Genomic DNA, 12507 nt, shown 5'->3' on the forward strand with positions numbered 1-12507 from the left:
CAGTATTTTTGAATAAATGTGACTGGCACATTACTCTATTGCTAAATTTATAAGGAGAACATCATCACCTTAATGTTCATAAACGAAAGGAAAATTCCATGCCTTTAATTCATTTTTCTTGTGCTTGTACTAGTGAGGTGTGGCTGGTTCACTTACTTTTCCTTTTGATTCTCAAGTGACCAAACTTCGAGAGCACTGGGAGGAAACAAACGCCAAGGTGATGCAGCGGAAGGCACAGCTGGATGCGATGCTGGCCGACAGTCAGCGATATGAGGCGAAGAGGGCGGAGGTGGAGGCGTGGCTGAGCCGGATGGAGGCCAGGCTCGAGAGGATGGGATCGGTGGGGCACACTGCGGATGTGCTCGAAGCACAACTCAGGGAGCAAAAGGTGCGTACGCATTTACTCCATTCGTGCTCTGAGTGGTGGGAATTAATCTCTGGTGGGCAATCCCACAGTTTGACCCCTGAGTGGGTCGTGCCTCATTCGTTCATCTTCGTTCGTGAATGTAATCATATATTGCTAAAAATTAAGCTCATGCTAATTGTCCTTGAATAAATTACCATAACCATGAGTTTATGTACAGTTTCCAGGTTATGAATATGATGCTTTGCCACAAAATCATTTTGTGAATTCAGAACTAAAATAGTTTAATAGTTGGTGTCAATGCATTTGGCTTTGAATCCCCTTTAGAGCCTCATTAATGTATGGGTTACCAAGGGCCAGTGGCTATGACGCTCTGCTCCCTTTGCAAGAGTCAGCCTCCTCTCAGTACCTCCCTGCCATAATTTCTTTCTACTTTTTTCTTTTACACAAGCCAGCTATTCACAATTATTTTCATGATTTTCACTGGAAGTTTTATTTCTATGCTAGGAAATTTTTTGGTGCACATGCAGGATCTGATGTTCACCCATTTTTTCACAAGTGTTGTGCGTATCCTTTTGATCTGTCCAATGGTGGTATACCTTCTGTCTCCTCTGATTCTCATCTAGAAGCTTGTAGTCTTATCTATCCACCTGCATGGTTTCATGTCCTCTCCATCCTCTTTTCCATCTACTTCTAGGGTATTAGGATTTTATTTCTCCTGAAAATACTACCAAGATTTTTAGCCTTGGTGGTTGTCCTCCGTTGTTGACCTTACATTGCATCCTCTGCCTTTAGGGATATTTTCCCATCCCAAAGGCATATGGGTAGTCTACCTGTAAGTTGAGACACGTATGAATTAGTCTCCTCGGTGGCACTAGCATTCAGTTTCCACGATCTCATCTGCAAAGAAACATGGCAGATCATGAGATAGAAAGTTTGCATGTTGGGGAGGAGTTGCTATAATTTAATTTTCACTCAGTTGCTTCATTTTAATTATTACTCTGGTCACGATATTTTATTTATAACGCTCCTGGATTGTTAGAAATATTTTTGTTTATGAAATGTTTTGCAGGTGATAAATGCTGAGAATTGTTGGAGCTCATTTCTTTTATGTTAAAAAATATGGATGAAATGTATTTCAGTTTAGCTTAAAGACATGTTTTTTCTGTTAAATGGAAGGATAGAAATCCCTTTTTTATTAGAATCATATTACCACTTCATTCTATTATTTTTCTATTTACATTTATCATGCATGCATTCTGAATTTATAAACGTAGGGCCAATTAAAGCTTTAACTAGTAGTTTCTTTGGTAATAAACTCTAGTAAAGTCTATTCTTATGTCATGCTCCTTCTCTAAATAAATTTTATGTCATATGTAGCCATTCCTGTGGAACTGACTGAATTGCATATTGGAGTTGTATCTCACCTCTGAAGCATGTTGCCTGACTATCCCCCAATATCCTCTATCGTTTGATAAATTTAATTTACTGTGAGCTATGAAGTGACCAATTATTGACCAATGTTACTGAAAATAGTCATGGCATACCATTCATGCATATCTTTGTAAATATTTCAAATTGCCATTTTTTTGTTTTCATAGTGAACATATTTTCTCTTTTTCAGTCATTCCATGCTGAGCTTCATCAGTACAAGCAGCACATAGAAATATTTCAGCACCTAACTCAAAAATTAATTGCTGTCTATCAACAAGATGACACCACTATGGTGAAAAGAATGACTGAGCAAGTGAATGTTCGATATGGGAATCTGAACACAAGGTAAGTTGATGTTTTTGATAGCTATCAATCATGGGTAAAGGTACTTGTAAATAACACTTTAATTTTATAGTGATTTCAATTACTGTTTATAGCATTTTGTAGTATCTATTTTTTCTTTATTTTCATAATGTACCATTAGTAAATGTGGTGAAACGCAATTATTTGACAAAATACAGAATAGTTTATATCAGGGCCTATAGCTATTCAAATCATCTATATTACCTTTGTTCTTATAAAAAGGCACAATTTTAGACACTTTGAGTGAGTTTGGGAAAATGCCAAGTCTCAGTGATTCATTAAATTGATAGAGAAGTGGAGACTTAATCTTATTGTAACTGAGGACTATTGCATTACCGTGGATATCATCTATGCCAGAAATAAAACTATGTTGGCATGAATTTGTTATTACTGACTTAAGTTCCATTTCATTGGTGGGCATCATAAAGATAGAAGGTGTCTTGAAATCTGTAGAAATTGATCTCTGCATTTCTTCAGGGTTTCCTTCCGCGTCAGCTTGTTTGTGGACAACAGTTTTGCTGGCTATCCTGCCAGCGTCTTCAGGTCGAAGGTGTCGGCTGTCGGTTTCTACCTCGCTTATATACCGTAGGCTGGATGGGAGCTGCACTGTGATTGGCTGTTTGACTGGGCACTTCTCTCTGATTGGCTCTCTCTTTGATTACTCTTTTCCACACGCTGTGAAGGAAGTATCCGTCTTCTCTATTGAAATTCAATGGTGTTTTTTGAATTTCTATTGCTTCCCTGATTTGTCTCGGGAAGTATCGGCACTCCTTAACTAAAAGTCACAGTGCAGCTCCCACCCAGCCTATGGTATATGAGCGAGGCAGAAACCGACAGGCGACACCTTCGACCTGAAGACGCTGGCAGGATAGCCAGCGAAACTGTTGTCCACAAACAAACTGACGCGGAAGGAAACCCTGAAGAAATGCAGCGATCAAACCATCGCCGCGGAAACCTACGTTCTGTAGAAATTGTTCCACAACTTTTAGCTGAGGTTCCAGGTAACAAATTAAAATGCTTATTAAAAGCATCTGCGAGATCAGACTTACATTTTGACTTTTCAATAGAAGTGGACTGAAATCTTGGTAGGACAGAGTTATTATCTTCATTTTTGGCTTTATTTATATCTTTCCATGCAGTTTTAGTTTTACTTGTAGCTTTAGATAAAATTCCATCAGGATTTTTTAGCTTCGCATAGAAAAAGCCTATATATATACTGTTTTTTCATAAGTTTGTAATACTCTTTGCTTTTGGTACTTCCAGATAATTTCGTTTCATATGCCAGTTTTTTAGATGTGTTGAGTAGAATTTTATTTCATCAGTGATCCTTGACTTTTTTGTCAGAGAGACTGGATTTTTCTCGTTTTAATATAAAATGATGCAAAAAAACTGAGTAGAAACGATGGAAGCTTTCCTCAAGATATTTAGCATGATAGACTTCTGACCAGTCCTGGGAATTGAGAGATAGTAAGAAGTATGTCGTCAATTTCTAGCAATACTGAACAAAAATCAATCCATGCGCGACAGTGTTAGGTGAAGGAGACAGCTAATACGCGGTAGGGCAATGAAATTTTTTACCGTCGCCGCCGCATTCTGAAGTAGTTCGCCCAGCATTCTCACCGGGAAATCACGTCCTTTCACAGACCTAGCGTTTCTGTGTGCCCTCGACAGAGTTTTTCTTCGGAACGCTACGTGCATTGTATTTTGGAGAGAGGGAATTCAACAAAATTTTCAAAATTACGCTCAATTTTTTGTCTATTTTTTGCAGTAGTCATGTGTTTATTTATTTTTTTATAATCTTTAACAAATCTCATGTTATAAGAATGATAAATCAATTCTAAAAGATATACTAAGGAGTATTTTCAATTATTTGCCATAAAATATGAAAATTATGTAATTAATCATAGGCTGATGGTGGATTCGAGAAATAAAAGATGGCGACTGCTTGACATTACCACATAATTAGCAATTTTCCTAGCCATCAACGAGGACATGCAGAAGGCAGTGACCTTTGGAATACCATCATTCACCCGCACACCTATTGTAAACAACCGAGGAAAAACAGAAGAAACTGTATATCTAGGCTGCGCAAATAAAAAAAAACTCAGGCAGTTAAATACGAGGATGAAGAAATTATGTTTAGAAATATAAAACTATTGTTCTTTCCTCCGAACACTATTAGTAAATTACAACCCTTAGACCAGGGAATTATTTCTTAGGTCAAAAGGCATTAACGAAAACAGCTGGTGATTTATATATAGTGAAAATGACATTAAAAAGTGCTCGTGGAATTGAAAACATTATTTCGAAAGAGTCGAAAAAAATTTTAAGCAAACCCATTAACTAATTTATTTTCTAAAAAGGGCTCTTGAACAATTTACTTTTACCTTTGTGTAATCATTAAATTGTAAGTACATGTTCACTTATGCATAATATAATGGCTTAAAAGACAGTAGCACCTTTCATTTCCCAAGGATATGAAAAAAATTGTGCCTACCACTAAAACCTCTCTATAGTGAACCTCCATACATCAAATTGCCCAAATTTTGGTCCCCTCCATTACGATGTAAAGAGGTTTTACTGTATATAAATATACCCAAATGTATACAATTTATAATGTATAAGATATAAATTGTATACATTTAGGTTCTCTTGTTACAACATGTATAACCCATTGCCGGCCAACTAAAGAATCAGGAGAGGTTGAGAAACAGGAGAGGGTGATGATAACAAAATTAAAGTTACGAAAAGGGAAGGAATGGCCAATGCTCAGGCTGCTGCTGATCTTGAATGCCAAAAATCTAATGGACCACGTCCTGACTGGATGCCAAGAGACGATCTCCCGAGTGCGGCACAAGACAGCTGTCACCGACCAACTGCCCTCCTCTTGCCCTTCACCCACCTAACGAGTTAGAGGGGTTTTCACTCTCCTCTTCCGACAGCAGCCTTTGCGGCTGCCTAAGCAAGTAACACAAGAAAAGAAAAGGAGCATACCCAAGCACCAGCATGAAAACAAATAGGGGGCGAAAGCAATTTTTTGTGGAGGTAAAATTTTCAAAGGGGCCTTTTCAAAGAGCAGTTATAGCCCTTTTAAATTTTCTAAGCTGGAGTCTTGGAGTTCCAGGCTTACACCATTGAAATCTGGTATCCTTGTTGCACCACCTTTATTTCAAAGATGTTACTGTGCCTTTGATAACTGATCGCACTGTGTACTGAAAATATTCTATGTAGAGGATGATATGTGAGCCTTGACTGTGGGTTGTTGTTTATCTGCTATGTTTTATCATGTTGTGAGCGTTTGCAATTTCATCTAATGATTTTTTTTCTTTTTATTTAAAGCATAATTGCGCGAGGCAAATTACTTCACACTGCCATGAATTCCCTGCAAAACTTTGACCGATCATTGGACAAGTTCTTGGCGTGGCTGTCGGAGGCTGAATCATCATTGGAGGGCATTGAAGCTGATGCTGATGCACGTGTGGCCGCAGCACTGGCATCAGCCGTATCGTCACCACTGGGAATGCGCAGGGAGCAGCATCAGGCTGCCGTGAGGCTACCTCTTGCTCAACTCAAGGTAACTAGGCTTAGTGATAATGTCTCTGTGATGCTGTTTCTCTGGTAATTTACAGCTGTTTAGTGAATGTATTGCATATTGATTGATGAGGCAATCAATGGTCTAGTTTATTCGTATGACAAAGAAAAGGTAGGGAAGAGGGGATAGAGGGGAAGCTGGCGGCAATATTTGTCAGCTCGTAATACATATAAGTACCAAGGAGACCATGGTTTAATGTGCCATCAGAGAGATGAAGTCCCCCTCCACTTGGCACTGAATGAGCTATGAATCAAGCTATTTCCGAAAATATCTGCCACCTCCAGAATTAGAACCCAAACCTTTGATGTGGGAATGGCTGTACACTCGTCTTGCATACCTAATATCTAAGCTATAGTGGTGCAGTCAACTTCATTGTAATGAGTGTCAAATGACCTCCTATGAGTAAAGAATGCAATGCTATCAAAGGGTGAAATTTGAATGAATGGAAGCTGTCTCTTTTATATTCATGACTAGGATGACGAAGTATTTACATTCAGATACCTATGTCTACTAAATTCAGTATCTCTTATGATATTGTTGGGTATTTAAGCTTATCAATGTGAAAAGGAACTACCGTGGAGCTCCCCGAATCGAGAGGCTCTATCAAGACTTGGGTGATCCAAGATTTGGGATTTTACCAGATTTCGGGTGCTGTGGTTGTGCCCAGGGGGTCCGTGGTGTTGTTTTTTGAGGGAATTCGATAATTATACCAAAATGTGATGAAATTTAAATGAAATGTGTTTAATTTACAAAAAAATTGTGATAAGAAAGTAATTGTCTCTAAATTTACAAAGAGTCATACTAAAACATTAGGTCATATCTAGAGATAGGTCGAATAGCAGATTTCTCAAATTCGAATATCGAATTCGAATATTAAATCATTGCTCGAATATTCGAATACCTCAAATTTCGAATACCTCGAATACTAGAATTGCACAAAGCATATTATTTCTTTAAGCTTCTTATTTCTTACTAAGTTTCTATTTCCCTTGATGAATGTATAAATAAAAAGGTATACAGTAGAACCCCGATCTATCGTTTTTTAAGAGGGGGGGGGGGGGGGCGAAAAAAATGATAAATGCGGGAATGTTTGACGAGGTTGCCTATGCAGCAGGAAACCCAGGATTTTGGCGAGTAATTAAGATTTCCTTTAAACGATTCAAACCGGAATTTAGCTGATTAATGGAATATTTTAATTTTATGGAAGCAATTTGGGCTTATAGTTGATTCAACTAACATCTCTTTCAAATATCCTAAGGGGACACACCACCTCACGAAAAAATGATTGCATGCCATCTCGGCTTTTACACTGCTACGATGGATTTCTGTCTAATGTTTCTGTTCTTATCTACCAAACTCCATTTCTGCGGCATGCCGATCTGATACTCGGCTTCATCCAACTTCTTATTTTCAACAGGTAGCTCGCTTTACCCTCACTCCTACTGTCAAGTGCTAGCGGACAATCCGAGGCGTTTTGCAAAATACATGCGCTTCTCCACCGGATTTCTTCAATTATTTTCAGTCCATCTTTGGCAGTTCTCAAGAGATAAGCAGATTAATTCGAATTGCTAGCGGGGAGAAACCAAATATCCTGAGAAAATATCCCTTCGACTGTGACAATAGAGATTTATAGCATAACTCATAAATTGTAACTTGATGTATGTTTTCGAAAAAAAATACGGCATCAACTTCCTAGGAGCTCAGTTGCGAGGATATCGAGTTTCGCCAGAATGCTAAGTCTCCGTCGTATTTTGACATTTATTTCTTTGCGTAAAATGCTTAAATAAACTCAGAAATACGTCGTGTTTGGTCTTATTCTTTTTGAAATTACGCGCACATTACTAATATTTCAATTCAATAAAGGTGTAACATCAATTGACGAAAGTCATTCTTAGACACCTTTTGTGCTAATAGATGACTCATGCAGCGGTTGACCTCCACAGAAATGGGGAACTTTGAAGCTGGTAGGAAAAAAAAGGTCTGTGGGGGAGAAAAGGGAGGGCCCAAACACGTTTCTATTGTTCTCCTGTAACTTGGTATTTTTTCGAAGCTAAGGTCTTCGTAATATGATCCCTGCGCGAGCTGTGACCTTTTTTTTATTTCAAAGAAGAGGAAAGCCTCAGAGGGGGGGCTAGTGCTGAATGGAGGGGGATACCGGATCTTAAGAAATGCGCTAATGTAAGTCTCCCACGGTACTCACGGTACTCACGCAGCAGTTGACTTCCAGAAATGGGGAACTTCGAAGCAGGTAGCCAGAAAAGGGTCAGTGGGTGAGAAAAAAGGGGAGGGCGTGAAACACGTTTTTATTGTTCTCGTAACTCGATATTTTTTTCGAAGCTAAGGTCTTCGTAATGTGATCCCTGCGCGAGGTGGGACCTTTTGTTTGATTTCGGAGAAGAGGAAAGCCTCAGTGGGTGAGGCGAGTGCTGAATGGAAGGGGATAGCGGATCGTGGGAAATGCCCTAAGGTTGCTATCCCACGGCACTGAGGTTCTCCTGGTGGGGGGAATCGGGGATTTTCGGATTTTTTCACCCGACCATTTTCGGTTCCCCTCGTCGAACTCTTTTCACCGCTAAAATCCACGAATTTGAAGTAAATCATCAACTTGCGTAAAACGGCGCTGTGAGCACTAAATGACTACAGTTCTCTACATTTTTCCGAGTCAACTACTAACGACGTGCGTGCGACAGTGTATGACGCGAAATTCAAAGTATTCGAGGTATTCGAGGCGGTACTTTTCGCATAACTATTCGAAACCTCGAATATCGAATACTTTCTAGTATTCGAGGTATTCTAGTATTCGCAGATACTATTCGCACATCTCTAGTCATATCGCTAAGTGGCATGTAGCAAAGAATGCAAATAAAATGTATACATATTAAAGTATCTCAGAATATCAAACATTGAATGCTATTAGTCAAAAATAAAGTAAATGAAACATTTTTTTAATGAGTTAAAAGTCCCTTGTTATCCATGGACGCTATATGTTTATATACAGCATACAGCATATACAGATTATCCTAATGGCTAATGAATGGGAGAGATGACACGAATAATCGGAAAACACGGATAATCCAAACTTTCACTCGAATATCATTTAATTTTCAAAACTCATATAAATCAAACGATTAAATATTATTTATGCACATCGTCTGTTATTTTGGATTGCTTTCCAGAATCATTAAGAGCTTTCTTTTCCCAACCGCAATCTTTTTGACCGTGATAACGTGATTGTACTCTTATTCCTTCTGCTCTGTGTAATGCCTGATTTCCAAAAACTGTGCACACGTGTCTGCTAGACCACGGATTCAGAAAATTGGTTTGCACAATGTCGGAAACTACACTGTCAGGCACCACATCCCATAGTTGCATTTCGCACAAGTTATCCAGCACCCTGATTATGTAACTGTGAGAAGGGTGAGAGCAATGTCGTTGCCAGGGGCAACGGGATTCCTACGACGGAAGGTGATAGCAGCGATTATGAAACCGTGATCGCACTCTTTATCACGCTGCGAGCGTTATCGTCCTATCACGTTCGAAACCGATGGTGACAAGCATATGCTTACATAAAAATGAGTACTAAATGCAAATATTAGCAAAAAATTATTGTTTATTTCATTTAAAAATGCCCTATAATCGAGTAAAAACCAATAGAATTCTCAATTATTTCTAATGGAGTGCTCTCTTGACATTATTAGTTGTCCACGTTGTTCAATTGTTATATGCGCATGGTAGTGAATTCGATTGAGCAGCTTTATTTTCACACAGCTAATTGGAAAGTACTGCTAATTGAAGTACATCGGAAATTTAAACGTCAATTATTTTATATTGAAGTTTAATTATCAACATTTGCCAAGTACGTTCTCCAATATATCAATATCGTTAAACTCCTTTTCGATTTTTAAATCATCATAAATCAACTATTAACTACAGTGCAACCTCGATGAAACGACACCCCACGGGGCTCAAATAAACACTCGCTATAGCGAATTGTGGCTTTACCGGAGGTGGAGCAAATAAAGCCAATATACCTATTGTAAACAGTTACACAGGAACAGGAGTGGTACGGCAACAGAGAAATTTATATCCGATCAACATAAGCATAAATCCAGACGAAAGGCTATGTTTTTTGCATCACTAAATTTCCTTATTTAAAAAACAATTAACTATTCAAACAATTTATAAGCGCCGTGGTGAATAAAAATCATGCACAGCATTGCTTTGTCAATCATTATGCCAATGTACAACCAACGAAGCCATGTCTCTATGTACTTAATTAGTGCATGTTCGTGATCATTCTATTATTTTAGCATTTTCCACTGAAAATTCAAAAAATAACTGATAAAACTGTATTGCGGTTGTTTAATGCCTCAAATAGTTCCATTGGTGTATGTTAATTGTTCCTGCACGTTAAATGGCAGTGAAGTGAAATCACGTATTGCATTTGTTTATGCAGACGAAAATGGTGGAAGGTTGTAAAACGATCCCGCCTTGGAAGACTTTATCTACCATATATTGTAACATCTTCATTATGTAAGGGAAAAAGTTTGCTAAGCATGCAAAATTATATGACTAAATTGCCGTTTATAAAAAAGTCTCTTTCTGAATGTTACGCTCGCGACGTATTTGAAATAATAGGCTGACAATAAGTTTACCACGGCACTGCAATAAAAATTGTTTGAATTAAAACTCATAATGTGAGAAAAGTAACGTAATATTGTTTCAAAGAAAAAGAAACAAAAGAAGATCAATCATTCGGGAATGTTAATTCCGAAATATTTTCACCAAAATGAACTACTTATTTACTGAACGCCTGTTTACTGCATGAATTTGAGACTGCACACTTCATGTTAACCTCATTTTTAACAGATCGCAAGAAATTACATAGATTAGGGACTCTTGGAGAAGGTTCTCCGTCGATGGAAACCCTCGCTATGGCAAGTGGAGGCTCCTAAAGGGCCTCGTAAAAACGAAATTTTTTAACATGCTCATTATAGGGTCTATTGACGGTGCCTCGGCTAACTCTCGTAATAGTGGGAGTGTCGCAATAGCCCGTACTCGCTTTAACGAGGTTCCACTGTACTTACATTCAAATTGCTAGCGCGATTACACTTCCATTATCATTTTGACATTAATTAGTTTCAATCCAAGGTCATGACTTTTCGACCATTCTCTACGATATAGCAAATATAATGACTGCAGCATCTCCCGGCAAGCATTAGCATAATAGATTATGTTATCACACATCAAAAAGTAATGCTACACTTTCCCCATAACTTGACCATAATACGAGTGCTTTATCATAATATTACCTATTGGCGAAGTGAAGTACTTAGCCTTGAACTGTCTCCATTTTATGTTTTTGTTGCTTGTTATTGTTATTTCAAAGACTCCGCAGACGACACATTCCTGGACAAAGATGTGTCAAAGGATCTCATTGGCTCTTCAGATTTCTCAATGATACCAACCTCGCGCGCTCGTACCTATGTGATATGCACGATGACGGTGGCTTACATGATCGCATGATACAGCAGAACGTGATAGGAGAACGTGATGGTCATCTATCGCCGTCGTCGCTGTCACATTTACATAATCGAGGTGCAGGATGTAGTTGCTTCGGATCCGTGATCACTGAGTGCAATCGCTCACCGCGATGCTTGGAAAACAGGAACACGGAATTGCCGTGAAGGCAATGGCAATGCAATAACACCATCGCGCAGCAGTGGTTATAGGAAACCAGGACTTATGGAAAACTGTCTACGCAGGCGAGTGCCCGACCATGACTCATGCTATCTCTATTTCCACTTCCCTCGCTTTCTTCACTTCTACCATCCCCTTTCTCTCCAGTTTGACCTTGAATCGTCGCGGCGTAAACATGCCCGAGTACGACAAAATCTCCAGTTCTCTTGGGCCGTATTCAATCGCATGCGAGGCCACGGCAATAATTGAGAATTTGCGATGTGCAATTAAAGATCGTTAATAGCATTTTTCTAATTTACGATTGATTAAACATTGAAGAATCTTCTAAAATTAATCAAGGGTTTTTTTCCCCCCCCCCCCACTGATCGTTGTCAGCACTGCGAGAGAGCAAACGTCCAAGTAGACTTGAAACGTTCCTTGTCAGCAAGTAAATAAAATAATTCCATTTCACAAAGGGAATTCTAACAGAAATAATAAATCCGGTGTAGCTTTAGCGTTAAAATGCAAATATCCTTGTGCTTTTGCATCATTTATATATTTTTTTAAAGATCACGGAAAACATTGAAAAAGTGTAAAACTCGTGCACGGATAAGCCGCAACACGGATAAACTGCTGTAATTCATTGAGCTATCCTGTAACTATGTCGCCAATGCTCGTCTCCATGCAGATCTCTGTGCCAATATCCATCGTTATCTATTTAGCACAATTTTAGAAAAAAATTGATAATTGGTATTAAAAAAGAGATATTCCTCTATAATTTTATAGGGTCTTGTTGGTCACTTTTTTGGTGCAGTGGGACATTTATTGCTTCTTCCCATTCCTTGGGGATTTCTTCCTCTTTCCTGATTTTGTGAGACCTATTTATGTATTTCTGCTGCCAGATCTTTGCAACCTGCCATAATTATTTCTGCATTTTTACCATATATTCGTGAAGTTTTATTATTTTTCAGATTCTTGATTGCATTTTCCACTTCCTGCAAATGCGCTGCTCCTACTTTTGGCGGTAACATTCTGGAAAATATTTTCTTATGAATTTTCTAAAAATTTATCTCCA

General features: G+C 38.5%; 1 protein-coding gene across 10 annotated transcripts in view; it reads left to right on the top strand.

Moving 5' to 3' along the window:
• LOC124166034 (dystrophin, isoforms A/C/F/G/H-like) overlaps positions 1-12507 on the top strand; it is a 957857-nt gene that overhangs the window by 688249 nt on the left and 257101 nt on the right. For all 10 annotated transcript variants that reach the window (XR_006866384.1, XM_046543616.1, XM_046543612.1 and 7 more), the window contains 3 exons: positions 177-388; positions 1989-2143; positions 5501-5735. Coding sequence is in view for 9 of the 10 variants with exons in the window: in XM_046543616.1 (XP_046399572.1) it covers positions 177-388; positions 1989-2143; positions 5501-5735 (602 nt within the window). In the remaining variant the exon portion in view is untranslated. The remainder of the gene's footprint in view (positions 1-176; positions 389-1988; positions 2144-5500; positions 5736-12507) is intronic.

The sequence above is a fragment of the Ischnura elegans genome, chromosome 9 (genome assembly GCF_921293095.1).
Source record: "Ischnura elegans chromosome 9, ioIscEleg1.1, whole genome shotgun sequence".
Classification (NCBI taxonomy): domain Eukaryota; kingdom Metazoa; phylum Arthropoda; class Insecta; order Odonata; family Coenagrionidae; genus Ischnura; species Ischnura elegans.